The following is a 20,586-nucleotide window of genomic DNA, read 5'->3' as shown; positions in this document are numbered from 1 at the left end:
GCACAGTTCCTGTTAGATAAAAAGTACTTATAAAATATGCTAGTGATTTTATGTGCATTTCACATGGACTTCTAAAACTACTGCATAATGTGGAGATTATTTTCCTTATTTATAATTTTCTGACTGAACCTCAGTTTTGTCATTTATAAGAATAAAATTAATAATACCTAGCAGGATGACTGAGATGCAGATTAAATTGCAAAAATGGTCACATAGCAAGTAACTGGTTATAGAATAGTATTCAGTTCAGTATGGCTTAGTTGCAAACTATCTCTATTCCACTGATGTATAAGAATGAAACCACCTGCTTAATAGAAGGGATCTCTTAGAACATGAAACTTTATATATGTATATAACCTGAACGATTATGCCTTTAGGTATAGATATGCCACTTGGGGGAGATAATGTGTGCATACCATCCAAATTACAGAATTCTTAATAATGTGTTTTATAAAGTAACAAGATTAGGAGGAATAATCTTAATTCAGCACATTACCTAAACTCTGACTGCTGAATTGTTTAATTATCTTCAAGGCACTCATTCTACTTACAACCTTGGGTAGATGTCACAGTTGCTCCCAGACTGACCTTAACTAACAACTTGATTAAGCTTCACTTAAACCATGGAGTCTGAGAGCATCACCACATTAACCCATGACCAAAACCTAACATTCTTAAATTTCTTTGTACTTTTTTATAATTGCAAAAATCCTGTGGCATCCTAAATATACAGCTGAAGTTCAGAGGACTCTAAAAGTTATTTCACGTAGAGTTTTAAGACCCACAAAAATGGAATAGTTTGTTGGTGTGACGGTACATTTTACCAACATATATAAGAAAAGACACATTTACATCGTGCCAACAGTAATTACATCTTAAGTCCCCAATTAAAATGTGACTTTTTAAACTCCAAAATCTCCATGTGATGGTTTAGCCATCTGTTTAATGACACAACTGCCATTGATTTGAGCATAGATAATTATTACAATAAGAACAGTGCTGGAGAAAGATCAACTCAGATCCCAGTTAGAATGTCAGTTAATTCTGAAGAGATAATGAGGGTAGGTACCATTATGTTATATACAGGGAAATAATGTATATAATATGTACATACAAATATGTAATAAATATTCCCAATCCAGGTATAGATCATGTGAAGTGTATAATTATATCCATTGTTAACTATTATTTTAAATATTCTAAGATAGATAGAGAGATAGATATCAAATAGTATATGTATTTACTGAGCTATCTTCAGCCAGAGGAGGTGTTATTTTCATAAGTTATCTATTGAATTAATTGCATTTGGTCTTTGAGTCAAAATATTCCTATCTCCAATTTTTACATGGAAGCTTTGTGTTTTATGGCCACTTTTACAAATGTAAGAGGGAATTTTCAGTCTCATTCCTGGTGAAGTGTATGACCATATCCCCTAACACATTGCTAATTATGTTTTAGAAAGACAATACTGTGGTGACATTAGAATAAGCCCTCAACTGTCAAATGTAATGATGGAAAGGAGAGTTCAGCAGGAGATGATTCTCAGAGCACGTACTAAACACTAGTTTTAAATTTCTCTGTAACATAATTCCTTTTATAAGGAGAAAATTTGATTAATTTCCTTCTCACTATCTTGATATTAGTACTTTTGAGTTGTTAAGTGGATAGAAGCCAAATTATAGAGAAATTTTTTTAAACTTTCATCTTTAATATCTTACAACCAAATGCTGCACACTTGAGCCCTGTGTGTATTGGAGAGTATTGGCATTTATTATTGATTCATTAATATTAGAAGCAAAGAGATTTTTAGCATGATTACCTCACATGAGGGAAAGAACTTCTCTGCCTGGCTCCTGTATTCTCATTTTGGGCATGAAATTAAGCTTTATGATGGTTCGTGTATAGTATTATTGACACTTCTGGCTGTATAAACATTACAATTTTATGAATTCAGATTCAATCAGTTAAGAATTTGTGACATAACTTAGGTAAGTTACATTTTTGTCTTTGTGCCATTAATGAAGATTATACATTTTGTAATTTATAGAATTTATAGGACAATATATTAAAGAACTTCAACCATTTAAGTGAAGGATGCTAGGGAGATCCTGATATATTCTTTGCTAAATGTCATGTGTGGTTAGCTGTGATTGAATTCCCTTACAGGAATGTGTAGTATTTAAGAATTATAGATTTATTTTAAACTCACTGGGGACTTTGTTGTAAAATGTGAATAGTAGTTTACTAGGGATTATAACTCCCAATTCATCATCAGACTCAGATTTGAATTCAGGTATTTCCGCATACATCACTGCATAATTGTGAGCAAGTTGCATAATCTCTCAGAACTTCAATGTAGTTTATCTAAAATATGAGTAATATAAGTACTTTTCTCAAAGATTGTTTAGGAGATTAAATTTGATAATAAATCTAAACTTTTGGTATTAATAGCTGAATGTCCTAAGCACTCGATAGGAGTTAGATATTATTAACATTTATCTAAAAATTAAATTAGGATGGTACTGGATTTCTATTTGGAGGTACACATTATTGAGATATAGTACATTCTCTGCAAAAATACATTTCAAATATAATTTTTAGATTTTAATACAGATTTTATGATTTATTCTGCCTTTTTTTCCAAAGAGCTTGAGTTAAGGATGATTATAATGCATTCATGTAAATGGCTACCTTTGTTCTGCTTATTTTTTTAGTTGAAAACAATGGTTTGTATATAAGGATTTTTAAAAGAATTTTTTGTTTTATTAATGACAAAGTATGTAAAAGTACTAAATATAGAACAGAATTTAGGAAAGTGAGAGCTGAAAATTGGGAGACATGAAATCTGAGTTCTGGATCTAGTTCAATTTGTCCTTTTGCAATTACTTAATCTACCTACATTTCAGTTCTTCAAAGTTGAGAGAAGAAACTTGTACTGGATGACTTTTATGGCCATCGAGAGTTGTCAATTTATGATCCTACAATAAACTCAGTACAAATCTATTTTCAAAATTATACTATTTATGTGTGGGAAGTATTGAATCATGCATCTTTGATTCTACTTATTTTTTCCACTCAGTAGGATAGTGTGTACATGGTTGCTTTATCTTGAAGTCGATTTTTAAATATGAGGTTATCACATGACCTTAAAATGTATCTAGCCAGGACATTACTCTAGTTTTTGAGAAAACTGATTTCACACATCTAGGGAAGATCCAATTCTCCCTATCATCTTTTCTGTAAAGGAAATTACATAAATTACTAGGCATAACAACTTTTACTGCTTTAGTAGAAGTTGAATAGTAAGAGTTGTTTTTAAAAATTATTAAGAATTTGAAAGAAAATGCTATGAAATAATTTTAATTGAAGGGATAATTACGTTCTCCCTATTAAACAAACTTTTATACATTTAAGTTACTTGTGTGCCTGTTGATACAATATAATTTATTAAAATTTTATAGCTTTGTATATTCCTAATTTTTAATGGAGATAGCAAAAAAAAGAGAAAAATCGAGGTAATGAAGAACTGAAATATGTCTCTCTGAATCCCATGTGGCTCTCAATAATTGGATTAAGAAAAGGAAGGTTGCTGATATTTTATTTAGATTGTCTTAATTTCATCCATGGAAACAAATGATCTAATAATATAGTTTATAAAGGTATAAACTCTCGCTCCTATTTGAATAATGCTAACTACAATCAAATAATTTGTTTTATTTTTTGATAATGTAATGTTCTTATTCCCATTTTTCCTATAACACCTTTTCCTCAAAAATTAGCTCAATCAAGAAAGGTATCAGTGAGTATCTAATTCCCATGTAGTTGGATTACATTTTTGAGCCAGGCAGTGACCATTGTTTAATGAGACTGATTTCATAGCTTCATTGATTTGGCTTTGGACTATAATATTTTATTTATACTCAGTGAAGTAGAGAATGAAACGAAGAAGCAATGTGAGTTTTGAAATTATGCTTACATCTTTATGACAATTTATTTTAGGTTTGCCTCATTTGACCCTCTTTTCTATTACAAATGCACAGTCCTGGCTTTCTAATTTCCTTCTCAAAATGCTGACATTGCATTATTTTCCTGCCACAAATGGACCTCTTTTCTTCTTTTTTGTAAAAATAACATTCCAAATATCCTACTGCTTTATTGTCAAAGTTATATAACCATCATTTGAGATGTCCCATGGGGTTAGCAGAGGAGAATGTACCCTATACCTTTCCTACCTTTTGCCTCCAGAGGCTACTTTGGAGAGGAAGTAGTGAGGAAGTCTGCTAAGGCAGTTGCAGAAATTGCTTCCTAGTTCACCCAAGGTCAGAGCCCGGTCTCTGTCTACACTGTACAAATTTAACTATGGAGTGTCTGTTAAAATGGTGTGGTCTGAATTTAGCTGTTCTAGAATATTATTTTAGATGTAAGCCCTGTGTTCAATTTGCTGAGACACGCTGTACATACCAAAGTTGGTAAAATGAGTCATGTATAAAAAAGCCATGTTTCAATTCCTTTAGAAAAAAATTCAAAAGGTCTCAATTAGTTCAGGCTTCTAATAAATAGCATTCACACATATTTTAGTCTGAGGCTTTGAAAACCCTAAGGTGGCATATACTATATTTGCTATATTCCCAAAAGATATATTTATTTCATAATTTCACATTATTTTACTACCTCATTTGGTTTAGTTTTGTTATTTCTTATCTATCATTTGCTTATCTTAATTTAAAAAACTGTTCTATATCATTAAGTATTTCATCTTTCAGTTGGATGACTTTGCATGTAATTATGGAAAAAAGAATGAAAATCATAATTTTTGTTATGGTTATCACAAGTGATATTGAGAGCTGCAAACAATTTACAGTTAATTATGAAATTAGTTGGAGAATTAATTACTTTCTATATGGGCTACATAGAAGATGGATTTCAACATGTATCTATCTGTGAAATATCAGCTCATATTTTATAAGTAAAACAAAACATGTATGTACACATAGGCAAACATATCTAACATCTAAAGCACTAAATCTTTAATATATTAAAATCATTGTAGGGCTGACTTTTTAGTTTTTATTTATATTTAAAAGCATTTTAATCACATCAATTGGGTCACAATTTAGAGTGTAAATATTCATAATATTTCATATTAAGATTGTTTGACATGGTCTGAGTGTCTATTAGGTTTTTTTAAACTCTGTTTCAGCCCTGTCACTTGTTTTTGTTTTGTTTTTTTGTGCATGTCATATGTTATAGTAGAATTAAAGACCTTGTTTTATTTGCAAAATCCAGTTAGCACTTTTGCCACTGCCTGTTCAAACTCCAGTTTCATGGCGCAGGCTAGATACTTGTGACAATGGATCTATGGGAATGAATGATGGATCTGTGTAGCAACGATAGCTTTAATCTCTAACTAGCTTTCATTTTTCATCTTTACAATTGCCATTTCCTCTTTCTATTGAAATAAGTTCAGTTGAAATAAATGGATACTCCTGCACGTGTTGATGATCCTGAGAGCTTTTCTGAGAATAACACTGGCCTGTTAATGATACTTTTAATAATTTTTTTCATACTTTTCTCTTTTTTTGTTTTTTTTTTAGTCTCGACCTATTCCTTCCCACCTTACTTCAGCAGTTGCAGAGAGTATCTTGGCTTCAGCTTGTGAGAGTGAGAGTAGAAATGCCGCCAAGAGGATGCGTCTGGAGAGACAGCAGGTACTGAGGCATCTTGAAGTCTGGTGAACACCAGCTATAGCAAATGCAGTTCGTTTAATTTGATTTATGTTGCAGAGTAAAAACTCTTGAATGGATTTAAAGTACACAGATACCTGGTTTTTGTGTCTTTATGATATGAATTTAAAATTGAAAATGTGTGTTCCTGTGATGAATGAAGGTCAAAGAACAAAATGTTTCTGTGGCAAAAATGAACAATAGCAAAACTAATGAATTATAATTCTGTTTAGTATCCAATTTAATGGTCAATTACTTATTAAGAGGTTCTAACTGATCATTTCCAACACCTTTGTAAATTTACCTCATGACTTATGAGAGTGACTTGATTGTGTTCATTTTGAATGAAAATGAACCAACCTCTCTTTAATTTCCTCTGGTCTACTACCCGCATGCCAATACATGATGCCGAGGGTGGTGACAGTACAACACAACTTTGAAAGAGTAGAAAGTCAAAAAATGAGGATATACATAATGAAAATTCATGTCTTAGATTTACTCTCTCATTAATTAATCATTTATTATATGCCAATTGCATGTCATGTTTCAGTATCTTTTTTCTAAGGCATCTGTGTATTGGAGATGTTTGTACTTTTTGTGTTTTGCTCACTGGTGTTTCCCTCAGTCTTTCCCTTGGGTTATCTCTATATTTCTGTTTCTCCTTCTTATCCCAGAAATGTCTTTCTTTTTTCTGTCTACCCCCTTTCTCAAGTATCCATAGTAAAAATCTAAATTGTCATGTGATATACCAAATATTCTGCATAAAAGTTTGCCACATTTTCATTTGTAAATTATTTTTACAACAAATGAATCATATGTTTTATATTGCTAATTGAGGATGAGGTGAGTCAAGACTAAAGTAAGTTAGTCCAATTTTGATTCTACAGTAAGCCAGTGGACTTCAAAGAAAAAAGCAAAAAAGTTTTTTCATTTCAGGCTTAGAATACTTTAGCGTGTTTCAGAATGACATCAGCTTTGATTTGATGTGTTTATTGTTAAAATGTCATGTGCTAATAATTCTAAATGCCACAAAAGATGAAGCCTTCAGTTAAATGAAAAATACAGTGTTAGTCTCAGATAAAAACCATGTAAAAAGTCAATTTAGAATGTGCTAATCATGCCACCAGTATTGATTCATATATATGTGCCCTCTGTTGAGAGTTTTATTATTGTTATATCTATAAAATGTATCTTATACAATGAGTTATAACACTATGTGTAATACCATCTGGCATAGTGATTGGGGAGCACATTCTGAAACTAAAGAGACCTGGTTTTGAATCTCATCTCTATCTTTTCTAATTGTGCAAACTTCAGCAAGCTATTCCAGTTCTGTGTGCTTTGGTTTCTCCATATGAAAGACAGCAATACTAACAGTACTCATCCTTCGAAGTCATGAGAATTTAAATGACAGATTCATGTTATGTACTTAGCATTTTGCCTGGTGCATAGTAAGCATCAATAAATTCAGTATAGAAAAGACTTTGATGTCTAGCTGTTTTGTCGTTGGATTGGTATCAGTTAATTAGAAAGAAGCATTACTGACACTACCTAAGGTATTGGAGTTTCAAAGTCAAAGTCCATTTGAGAACAGATGCTAGCTCTAGAAATTGGGATCGTAGAATTCTGGGATTGAAAGGGCTCTCCTGGTTGTTGTCTAGCTATATATCCCACCTAGTCTACATTCTAGAATATCCCTGTATAGTTTTAATCATATGTGGAGTTGTTATAAAAATTACATGACTTATTCATGTTATATACTACCTATAATATCATTCTATAATTTTCCCCAAAGTTGGTCATCAAGTGATATTTGATCCAGTCACTTAAATACTGTGGGCCTAATCTGTAAAATGGGAGATACAGATATCAATTCATAGAGCTATTGTGAGGATTTTATAAGTCAATTCATATAAAAGCATTATATATTTCATAAGTTTATATGTTGTAAAATATATATTTGTTATTTGCTTTAGTATCTCAAATCTCACACTGGTACTAAAGATCTGCTATTTACTAACACTCTTTCCTACTGTCAGAGATTTATCATTGTTTTTGAAGGTCTTTACATTGAGCTCAAATTTACTTCATAGACTTTCTACCCACTGAAGAAAAACTTCTAAAAATAATTAAAAATGGGACTTCTTACTCCTGCCTCAGGAGTAGGGACTAGAATGAAGGAGGACCAGTGGTCCTTGGTCCTACTCTCCATACTGTCTCCTTTTTATATGTCCTCATATATTTATTGCAAGGCTCTGTTTCTGGGAATGAAAGATACCCAATAATATCTCCACATTAAAAAAAAAATACTGTTTTCTTTTTTCTGCCTGTTTTTTTTTTTTTCTTTTCTTTTCTTTTTTTTTTTTTTTTTGTACTTTAAGTTCTGTGATATATGTGCGGAACGTGCAGGTTACATGGGTATATGCGTGCCATGGTGGTTTGCTGCACCCCTCAACCCATCATCTACATTAGGTATTTCTCCTAATGTTGTCTCTCCTCTAGCCCCCCACTCCCCGACAGACCCTGGTGTGTGATGTTCCCTTCCTGTGTCCATGTGTTCTCATTGTTCAACTCCCACTTATGAGTGAGAACATGCATGTTTGGTTTTCTGTTCTTGTGTTAGTTGGCTGACAATGATGGTTTCCAGTTTCATCCATGTCTCTGCAAAGGACATGAACTCATCATTTTATATGGCTGCATAGTATTCCAGGGTATATATGTGCCACATTTTCTTTATCCAGTCTATAATTGATGGGCATTTGATGGGTTCCAAGTCTTTGCTATTGTGAATAGTGCTGCAATAAGCATATGTGTGGATGTGTCTTTATAGTAGAATGATTTATAAACCTTTGGGTGTGTGCCCAATAATGGGTTTGCTGGGTCAAATGGTATTTCTAGCTCTAGATCCTTGAGGAATCGCCACACTGTCTTCCACAATGGTTGAACTGATTTGCAGTCCCACCAACAGTGTGAAAACATTCCTATTCCTTCACATCTTCTCCAGCATCCATTGTTTCCTGACTTTTTAATGATCACCATTCTAACTGGCATGAGATGGTATCTCATTGTGGTTTTGATTTGCATTTCTCTAATGACCAGTGATGATGAACTTTTTTTCATATGTTTATTGGCTGCACAAATGTCTTCTTTTGAGAAGTGTCTGTTCATATCCTTCTGAATGGGCAAAAACTGGAAGCATTCCTTTTGAAAACCAGCACAAGACAAGGATGCCCTCTCTTACCACTCCTATGCAACACAGTATTGGAAGTTCTGGCCAGGGCAATCAGGCAAGAGAAAGAAAGAAAGGGTATTTAAATAAGAAGAGAGGAAGTCAAATTGTCTCTTTGCAGATGACATGATTGTATATTCAGAAACTCCCATTGTCTCAGCCTGAAATCTCCTTAAGCTATAAGCAACTTCAGCAAAGTCTCAGGATATAAAATCAATGTGCAAAAATCACAAGCATTCCTATACACCAATAACAGACAAACATATCCAAATCATGAGTGAACTCCCATTCACAATTGCTATAAAGAGAATAAAATATGTAGGAATACAACTTACAAGGGATGTGAAAGACCTCTTCAAGGAGAACTACAAACCACTGCTCAAGGAAATAAGAGAGGACACAAAGAAATGGAAAAACATTCCATGCCCATGGATTGGAAGAATCAATATCGTGAAAATGGTCATACTGCCCAAAGTAATTTATAGATTCAGTGTTATCCCCATCAAGCTACCATTGACTTTCTTCACATAATTAGAGAAAACTACATTAAACTTCATATGGAACCAAAAAAGAGCCCTTATAGCTAAGACAATCCTAAGCAAAAAGGACAAAGCTAGAGGCATCACGCTACCTGACTTCAAACTATACTACAAGGCTACAGTAACCAAAACAGCATGGTACTGGTACCAAAACAGATGTATAGACCAATGGAACAGAGCAGAGGCCTCAGAAATAATACCACACATCAACAACCATCTGATCTTTGATAAACCTGACAAAAACAAGTAATGAGGAAAGGATTCTCTATTTAATAAATGGTGTTGGGAAAACTGGCTAGCCATATGCAGAAAGCCGAAACTGGACCCATTCCTTACAACATCTTATACAAAAATTGCTCAAGATGGATTAGAGACTTAAACGTAAGACCTAAAACCATAAAAACCCTAGAAGAAAACCTAGGCAATACCTAGGCAGGACATAGGCATGGGCAAAGACTTCATGACTAAAACACCAAAAACAATGGCAACAAAAGCCAAAATAGACAAATAGCATCTAATTAAACTAAAGAGCTTCTGCACAGCAAAAGAAACTATCATCAGAGTGAACAGGCAACCTACAGAATGAGAGAACATTTTTGCATTCTATCCATCTGACAGAGGGCTAATATCCAGCATCCACAAGGAACTTAAACAAATTTACAAGAAAAAAACAACCACATCAAAAAGTGGGCAAAGGATATGAACAGACACTTCTCAAAAGAAGACATTTGTACGGCCAACAAACATATGAACAAAAGCTCATTATCACTGATCATTAGAGAAATGCAAATCAAAATCACTGTCTCACAACCGTTAGAATGACAATCATTAAAAAGTCAGGAAACAACAGGTGCTGGAGAGGATGTGGAGAAATAGCAATGCTTTTACACAGTTGGTGGGAAAAAAATATTATTTTCAAACCCAGAAGGGTTCAAAGAACTTTGGAATTGTGGGGAAAAATGAAGAAATCAGGTTTTTAAAAATTAAACTCTAAGATTTGCTAAAAACTTTTTGGGCAATTCCTAGATACAGTTTCATTTACCATTCTCAACAACCCCATGAGAAAAGATACTATAACTCTCATTTACATGTAGGAAAACTGAGGCCCAGAGAAGTGAAATGATTTGTGCAAGGTCACCAGCTGCACAAGAAATCCAGAATATGAGTTTATATTAGATAAAACTGATGCCTGAGATCTTTTCACAATCCTATAATGCATTTTCATGTGTTATGTTCATGGAGGGAAACCCATAGCCTAGAACAACATTTAGGACTTGTATCATTTGTGCCTCTGCTGATAAGGTTTTGGCAGTGCAGTTTTCTTCTGGAAAATGGTTTACTTTATTTACAAAGATTTTGTACTTTACCATAACTAGCAATCTAGAGTTTGCTTGGATATCAGCCTAAAAAAGGCTACAGACTTCCCAAAGTGCTTCACTTCATCTGGAGAGCTGTTTATGCACTGTAAACACTAATCTAGTGTTTATAATTAGTGTCTCAAAAGTATATAAACTACTTTTTCTTACTATAAATTCTATAGATTTCCTTAGCCATGCCACACAGAAATTTCTACCAAGTGATTCTACTTCCTACCAAAGCATGTAATTGGCAGAGGTCCCTCTATTAATTGAATCAAACCCTCCTTTGCCCAACTAGAGAGAATCAGAGTTCTTTTGCATGTTAGCAAGGAGATCACTCTTCCTGTGTGCATTCTTAACCCAACTCAAAATTCTTAGAATTTTCTAGTGACTCAGAGATTCTTCATTGTGCCCCCAATTTTCTGTAGGCGCACAAATGTTCAAAACATGAACACTCAGAATTGGCTTTCTGTTAAGCCACTCGTCTGACTGTTTGCTGCCAGTGGTTAGCCACATGTAGAGATGTAATTGTGTATGTCTTCCAGAGTTTGTAAAGCTCGATGAATTAATTGGATTTTATAAAGCTCTTTGAGCTATGAACATGAAAGGCGGTATGGATGTGTTAAATACTTTATTCCATATGTCCATTTTGTTCCAAAATTCAGAGGAAGCTTGTTATTATGCAGCCTCAGCCCTGAAGCAAGCCAGTGGCAAGGACAGGAGCCTACTGCTTCATCAGGAATCAGATTTCACAAAAGTCCATTCCCAATGCAGTTTGGAATATATATGTAGCATTTTTCTTTATTTAACGTAAAATCTGTGTTTTTTAGGTTATCTAGGAAATTCTTCTTCACTTTGACAATTCAAAAGGGGCAGTGAGATTTCACATTTAGAGTACTATGACATAGCTCAAAATTTGTGGGTTCTTTTCTCTATATCTTTATGATTTAGTAATTATTCCTTTTTCCTTAAAAACAAAAAGATCTTATAGTTATTGGTTACATTTCATTTGAAGACAAAGAGGCAAAAAGTAAGAGGGATTAGAACCAGTTACTTGTTGGTGATTTATCTCCTATCAGTGTATGATTTTTGCTGGTTTTGAGGGATGACATACATTTTATTAACAGGCTTGATGACTGATTAAGATAGAAAGTTTCTGGAGAATGTGAGGGTTTCCTTGTTATATTTTCTCCCCTTAGTGCTTTCAGTTAAATTAGTTTGTAGTTCTATAGAAGAGATCATATAAAACCAACAGTTAAGGGCTTCCCCAGCAGGAGCCCAGCAGTTACCGCCCTAGAAGGACAAAGCAGGAATGCTGGGTGACAGATTTTGCAGTAGCAAAGCACAGGGGAAACCAATGGTTGACTGTGATGTGACACCTTTGACTCTGTTGAAAAGAACACAGTGGAGGGAAGGGGAAATGGCATGTTACTTACCTGTGGTGTAATAAAAGATCAAGAAGAAGAAAAATAAAGTACTGAAAACTTTTTTTTTATTATTATTATACTTTAAGTTCTAGGGTACATGTGTACAACATGCAGGTTTGTTACATATGTATACTTGTGCCATGTTGGTGTGCTGCACCCATCAACTCGTCAGCACCCATCAACTCGTCATTTACATCACGTATAACTCCCAATGCAATCCCTTCCCCCTCCCCCCTCCCCATGATAGGCCCTGGTGTGTGATGTTCCCCTTCCCGAGTTCAAGTGATCTCATTGTTCAGTTCCCACCTATGAGTGAGAACATGCGGTGTTTGGTTTTCTGTTCTTGCGATAGTTTGCTGAGAATGATGGTTTCCAGCTGCATCCATGTCCCTACAAAGGACGCAAAGTCATCCTTTTTTATGGCTGCATAGTATTCCATGGTGTATATGTGCCACATTTTCTTAATCCAGTCTGTCACTGATGGACATTTGGGTTGATTCCAAGTCTTTGCTATTGTGAATAGTGCCGCAATAAACATACATGTGCATGTGTCTTTATAGCAGCATGATTTATAATCCTTTGGATATATACCCAGTAATGGAATGGCTGGGTCATATGGTACTGAAAACTTATACGTCACTAACTTACCAAATAATAATAATAATGATAAAATCACTGCTAATTAACCAGCATGAACCCAATGGCTCAGGACCTAAAAATATTTAGTAACTCTAAATATTCTAAATAATTCCTTGCAACTGTCTTTTCCCTTAGTAGAGGTGAATTCACTGTCATCTGTGTCTCTTTATGATTTTTCCTTGTTTTATTAGGGTACTAATGAGTTGGAATATTATTAAAGAAATGTAATTCCAGGTGCAGAGGTTGAAAATGTAGCCACATAAGTGTGGCGGCAATTTTAATACAGACCTAAAAAAAAAAAAAAAAAAACTATCTAACACAGTATGATTATGATTAAGACATAGTTTATGAGAGGCAGCTTTTCTTTCACATTTAATTCTGCAGTTTTGTGTCCTTTTCATAACATTTATAAACCTTAACAAATACCTAACTGAAAGCAACACCGTTCAATAGAGTTTTATTCTTAAATTTAGACATTGTGGTATTAACAAGATATGGCTTGAAACTTATTTCTATGGCCTGCCAGTTCACACTTATTCTCAATCGTCGTCAGCTTTTTACTTTACTCCTGGCATTTTTCTCTCTTATATACATATGTTAGGGGAAACCCTTGTATCTTTGAGTTTCTCAATGTGCTTCAAAATGACACTTTCATTCACAGAAGAAAATATACTACATAGAAAAAATGAAGCACAAGCATTCCTCATTTTATTGAACTTCACTTTGTTGTGCTTCACAGATATTGCAGTTATTACACATTGAAGGTTTGTGACAATCTCGTGAGCAAGTCTGTCAGCACCATTTTTCCAACAGCATGTGGTTACTGTGTGTCTCTATGTCACATTTTGGTAACTCTCACAATATTTCAAATTTTTCATCATGATTATATCTGCTATAGTGATCTGTGATCAGTAATCTTTGATGTTGCTATAGTACTTATTTTGGGACACCATGAACCATGCAAAATTAAGACAAAGAACTTAATAAATGTGTGTATTTTGACCATCCCACCCACCAGCCATCCCCCTGTCTCTCTCTCTTCAGCCTTTCTGATTCCCTGAAACACAATAATATTGAAATTAGGCCAATTGATAATCCTATGATGGCTACTAAGTATTCAAGTGAAAGGAAGAGTCTCATGTATCTGACTTTAAATCAAAAGCTAGAATGATTAAACTTAGCGAGGAACACATGTTGAAAAGCCAAGATGGGCTTGCACCAAACAGCCAAGTTCTAAGTGTGAAGGAGATTTAATATTCTTGGAGAATATTAAAATTCTACTCAGCTGAGTGTGGTGGCTGACACATGTAATCCCAGCAGTTTGGGAAGCCAAGGTGGGAGGATTGCTTGAGCCCAGAAGTTCCAGACCAGCCTGGCCAACATAGTGAGACCCCCATCTCTACAAAAAAGTTTTTTAAAAGATTAGCAAGGCATGGTGCATCTGTAGTTCTAGCTACTTGGGAGGCTGAGGTGAGAGGATTGCTTTAGCCCAGGAGGTTGAGGTTGCAGTGAGCCATGACTGTGCCACTGCCTCCAGCCTGGGCAACAGAGTGAGACCCAGTGAACACTACGCCAGTGAACTCAAGAATGATAAGAAAGCAAAACAGCCTTATTGCTGATATGGAGAAAGTTTTCATGGTCTTATAGATGATCAAACCAGCCACATTCCCTTAAATCAAAGCCTAATCCAGAGTAAGACCCTAACTCTCTTCAATTCTATGAAGAGTGAGAGAGGTGAAGAAGCTGCAGGAGAAAAATTGGAAGCTGTTACAGCAGAGACTGGTTCATGAGATTTAAGGAAAGTGGCCATTGCCAGAACATAAACATGGAAGGGGAAGCAGCAATTGCTGAGGCAGAAAATGCAGCAAGTTGTCCAGAAGATCTAGCTAAGATAATTGAAGAAAGTGGCTACACTAAAACAATAAAGATTTCTAATGTAGATGAAATCACTACATCATTGTAGTGAATCATTGGGAAAAGGTGCTACCTAGTATTTTATAGCTAGAGAGAAGAACTTAATGCCTGGCTTCACAGTTCAAAGGACAGCTGCTCTCTTGTTAGGGGCTCATGCAGCTGATGACTCTAAGTTAAAGTCAGTTTTCGTTTACCATTCTGAAAATCCTAGGGCCCTTAATAATTTTACAAAAATCTACTCTGCCTGTGTTCTATAAATGAAACAACAAGGCCTGGATGATGGCACATCTGTTTACAGCATGGTTAACTGAATATTTTAAGCCCACTGTTGAGGCCTACTGCTCAGAAAATAAAAAAAGATTCCTTTCAAAATATTGCTGCTCGTTGACAATGCACTTAGTCACCCAAGAGCTCTGATGGAGATGTGCAAGGAGATTAATGTTATTTTTGTGCCTGCTAACCAACATCCATTCTGCAACCTATGGATCAAGGAGTAATCATACTTTCAGGTCTTATATTTCCGAAATAAATTTCCCAAGGCTATGGCTGCCATCGCTAGGGATTCCTCTGATGGATTAGGAAAAGGTAAATTGAAAACCTTTTGAAATGGATTCACCGTTCTAGATGCCATTAAGAATATTCATGATTCATGGGAGGAGGTCAAAATAGCAAAACTAACAGGAGTTTGGAAGAAGTTGATTCCAACCCTCATGGGTGACTTTGAGGAGTTCCAGACTTTACTAGAAGAGGTAACTTTAGATGTGGTGGATAGCAAGAGAAGTAGAATTAGAAGTAGAGCCTGAAGATGTGACTGAATTGCTGCAATCTCACGATAAAACTTCAGTGGATGAAAAGTTGCTTTCTATAGCTGAGCATAAAAGTGGTTTATTGAGATAGAATCCATTCCTGGTCAAAATGCTGTGAATTCTGTTGAATAAAAACAAAGCTTTAAAAATATTGTATAAACTAAGGTGATTAAACAGTGTCAGGGATTGCATCCCATTTTGAAAGAAGCTCTACTATAGGCAAAATACTATCTAACAGTATTGTATACTTTAGAGAAATATTTCATGATAAAGAGCATCTATCAGTGTGACAAACCTCATTCTTGTCTTTATTTAAGAAATTATCATAACCACGCTAGGCTTCAACAACCACCACCTTAATCATTCAACAGCCATCAATGTCGAGTCAAGACCCTCCATCAGCAAAGAGATTTTGACTCAAGGAGACTCAGATGATTGTTAACATTTTTAAGCAATAATGTTTTTATGTTGTTGTTGTTTAGGGTAAGCACATTGGTTTTGTTTTAGAGAAATGATATTGCATACTTAATAGACTACAATATAGGGTAAACATAAATTTTATATGTAGTGGAAAAACAAAAAGTTCATGTTACTTGCTTGAATCCAATATTTGTTTTATTGCAGTGGTCTAGAACTGAGCTTGCAGTATCTCTGAGTTATGTCTGGACCATCAAGGGTAGTTCTTGGACTACGTTCTATCTCCTATGTAACATGTGTACTTTAAAACTACCTGGGATAGAAAGTATTTTGCAAGTCATTTCATTCTAATGGGTCTTGACATCCTCTTTAATAATATTGCCAATAACAGCGCAGTAGAAACATTTATGAATGTGAGACTGTGTGAAGTGTTTTGCAAGCCTTTCTTTTATAATTGTCATAATTTTTATAAAAGTATAGAAATTGGGGTTCAGAAAAGTTGAATAAATTTCTCCAGGTCACAGAATTGCTCAGGATAGCGACCCCATTTTGATCCAATCCTCATGATCTTAAAATCATACTTTAAAAATATTTTCATTTTTAATACTCTTCTCAATCATGTAGGCTTTTTTATAATTGGGAAATAATGAAATACACATAAATAAGAAATTTTACTAGTAATTCCACCACCTCATTTTAAAAATATTAAGTGCTAATTTTACTTATTTATCATAATTTGCATATGAAAATGATGCCTTGCCTATTTTTTAGGATAAATTATGAGAAGTAGAATTACTGGGTCACACAGCAGCAAGGTTTTTTTAAAGGTTTTAATAAACAGGTAGTGTGTTCTTATTTTCTATTTTTTTCCTATAAAAGATGAATTTTAGTTTATTTTATAGGTATATGCCTATTAAAAGCTTGTCTTAGCTTTAAGGAATCTTTGACGCAAAACCAGTAATTCCTAATCCTAAAAAACATTGCATTATTTTTTACAAAAATTACCTTGAAATGTCCCACCTTAAGACCTGAAATGCAGTTTATAATTAATATCAGTTATATATGGCTGCAATTAAAAATATGTATAATGTCCTGATATTAATGTAAATAATACATTAAAGAAAGTAATATGTAATAAAATAATATGTATTTCAATGTGGAAATGTGGGGATACTATGGCACTAGAAGATACCTATCTACTCACATGGTCTCTAAAGTTCCTGGTACTGTTTGGTAAGGTGTAATCTTCCAAAACAATATGGCTTTTTCCCTATGTAGGAAATAGCTGGCACAAGTGGATATCGAAATATAACCTTAAATTCATGATCACAAAGTGGTAAACAAATTAGAAAATCAATACAGAGAAATTTGATTACAAAATTATCATTTCTGAAAACTTACTATCTTACCTTTATGAGTCTAGAACAGACTCTGGGAATGGTTATAACGACATTTATAAATAATGAGATATTGAAATAATATATGTTCCACTATATTTTTGTAAACATAGAAATGTTATCAACATAAAAATGAAGGAAAGGCAAATATATATATATATATATATAGAAATGTTTTACAGATAGACATCACTAGTAAATATCTACAATGGACTTTTACCACTCTAATTTAAAAGCTTGAGTTCATTGTGCACATTATATCATATTTAGTAACATGGTTAAAATAATTTTGCTGGAATGTTGTAGTTGCTCTACATGAAAGAATATTTGACCTGAATTGTTCTGGTACATTTAAGCAAAGTAATTGCCTTACTAACTTGTATTCTTTCAGTATTAGCTTACCAATGTGGCTGGATTTTAAATATGAATTAATTCTAATTTGAGTTCTTGAAAGATAAGTTTTTAATGACAGAAGTTATAAACTTTTAATCTTTCCATGGCTTTTGAACTGCTCTAGTTATTTTCTTAAGTATTTAATATATCTGTATCAACAAGGAATATGATTAATAGGATAAAAATACTTCTAAATAGGCCCTAAAATAGCTTGTTTATTTAGCAAATATATATTAAGCAGTCATCATATGGCAGATATTTTACTCAGTAAAGAAGCTACAAAACAAGTGAGGAAGAATAACTTTTACTGAGAATTTGTACTAAGTGCCAGATTTACTTGTAGTTAGCTTAGTGCTTTGTAGTATCATATTCTTAATTCAGACAGTATCACCACTGAGCAGGTGTTTGTATACTGCAGATGAATATGCATAAGACATAATGGCTTTCCTTAATCAACTCACATTCTATTAAAAATAAGTGAAATTAGCATGGTAAATGAAATTACAAGTCTGTAATCAGATTGCTGTGATAGCCAGGGAAGCATTGCTGACTCTGCCTGAAGAATCCGGGAGGGCTTCCTAGAGGAGGCGCTGGTAAGGCAGACCTTTTGATAAATGAAGATACTCACAGAAAAGCTAGAGGATGGTATTCCAGACAAATGAGGTGTTTCCAAATGAGAGAGACCCTTGACTATCAAAAACAGCAGTTTCTTGTGGAGGAAACTTGAGATTCTTGTGAAGAAATCAAAGAAGAGAGGATTCAGCATAAAGGTGCAGGGGTCTTCTATGCCCTGTGAAGTTATGTAGACTTAAGTACATGCTAGAGAGGAGTGGTAAAGAAGAAGACTATGCCCAATTTTTAGGAAGTCTCAGAAACAGACAATGGGAGTGTAGATGAGACTATGGGAAAGGTGAGGTCCTGATACCGTGGGAGTCACTTTCCCATCCACCTCTCATTTCAGGTTTTCTATTTAAATGCAATGATATTTAAATCTGAGCATAAGCCAAAACACAATTATGAATATTAACTGCTACAAAATAATCTTATAGTTACAGGGTGTTTCTAAGCTAAACATGAGTGATTTGGGAATGTCTATTCTTCCATGCCACATTAGCTCAGCTAATTAAGAATTCAAGTTTAACGTAGTCCTATAATTTTAGCTTATGTAAGTACATACCAAGATTTCTATTCTTCCTATCTTAAAGACTGCTTTTTAATGGTGTCTGCATAAACAGACATTATTGTTTTCATCAAACAATGCATTTTTTAAAAATTTAGAATAGGAGTACTTCTGTTTAAAATTGTTCCTTAGTGCACATATTTATGTAATGATATATCAATATATATCTGAGTGGTGAAGTACAAATATCATTGTATTGGTCCCTCAGTAGTACTGTGAGACATGTAGATGGCTTCCCTCTGTCATGGATGGAGAATCTGAAGCCGAGAAACTGTATTTCTTCTGAGTGACCTCTGGTTTTTTCAAGAAGTTGGAAATGAGCCACAATTTCTGAGGTTTTTCTTTCCATTACTCATTCTATGTTACTGTTTGGTTTTCTGGCTTCATTAAGCATTCTCCCACATTTATATAGAAAATTTGATTTTTTAAATACTTGAGGTACATCTTTGATTCAGGATGTTGTTAATTTCAAGGAAATAATCAGCAGGATACAAGTAGGTGGTTTGAATTAAGACAAATATTTAACCTACGATGTTGATACATTTTTGGTGCCAAAGACAGGGAAACATATGGTTTACTGGCATCTCCATGAAGACAACATCTTTGTTAATGTTATTTTTAAACCAATTATTTTTTAGGCTTAGTGGATAAACGAAGACCTGACATTATTTGGTTTATGCCATATGGATTCATTTTTATAATTTATTTCTCATAATTTGTTCATTCCTTGCCCTATCCTTTCTCCTCAATCTATCCATTTTAAAACCCATTAGTTATTGTGAAACAACAATATATGTGTATTAGAGAAACTGAACTAGAGTCACAGATTCATTATGGAGTTAGATAATATAATAGCTTGGGAAATCGGGCTATGCTTCCTAAAGGAAGCAGTGTGTCATGTGTGACATATCTCCTGTGGTCCATATGGTAAGACTTGTGGCTTCAAGGAACGCATACTTGTTACCTCAGTTACTTAGCACTTTGGGGAGTTAGTGTTTCTGCATAACTGGAATTTCTTTCTTTTTTTTCTTTTTTCTTTTTTTTTTTTTCTTTTTCTTTTTTTTTTTTTTATTGTACTTTAAGTTCTAGGGTACATGTGCATAACGTGCAGGTTTGTTACATATGTATATTTGTGCCATGTTGGTGTGCTGCACCCATCAACTCGTCAGCACCCATCAATTCATCATTTATATCATGTATAACTCCCCAATGCAATCCCTTCCCCCTCCCCCCTCCCCAGGATAGGCCCCAGTGTGTGATGTTCCCCTTCCCGAGTCCAAGTGATCTCATTGTTCAGTTCCCACCTATGAGTGAGAACATGCGGTGTTTGGTTTTCTGTTCTTGTGACAGTTTGCTAAGAATGATGGTTTCCAGCTGCATCCATGTCCCTACAAAGGATGCAAACTCATCCTTTTTTATGGCTGCATAGTACTCCATGGTGTATATGTGCCACATTTTCTTAATCCAGTCTGTCACAGATGGACATTTGGGTTGATTCCAAGTCTTTGCTATTGTGAATAGTGCTGCAATAAACATACGTGTGCATGTGTCTTTGTAGTAGAAT

At 34.3% G+C, this 20,586-nt stretch overlaps 1 protein-coding gene across 5 annotated transcripts in view; it reads left to right on the top strand.

The window, feature by feature from the left end:
* NOL4 (nucleolar protein 4) overlaps nt 1-20,586 on the top strand; it is a 276,911-nt gene that overhangs the window by 182,241 nt on the left and 74,084 nt on the right. For all 5 annotated transcript variants that reach the window (XM_030925929.1, XM_030925928.1, XM_030925930.1 and 2 more), the window contains one exon: nt 5,595-5,708. In XM_030925929.1, the coding sequence (XP_030781789.1) occupies nt 5,595-5,708 (114 nt within the window). The remainder of the gene's footprint in view (nt 1-5,594; nt 5,709-20,586) is intronic.

This window comes from Rhinopithecus roxellana, chromosome 21, assembly GCF_007565055.1.
Source record: "Rhinopithecus roxellana isolate Shanxi Qingling chromosome 21, ASM756505v1, whole genome shotgun sequence".
Taxonomy (NCBI): Eukaryota; Metazoa; Chordata; class Mammalia; order Primates; family Cercopithecidae; genus Rhinopithecus; species Rhinopithecus roxellana.
Note: the sequence above shows the minus strand (reverse complement) of the source record. Positions and strands in the feature narration are given on the sequence as shown.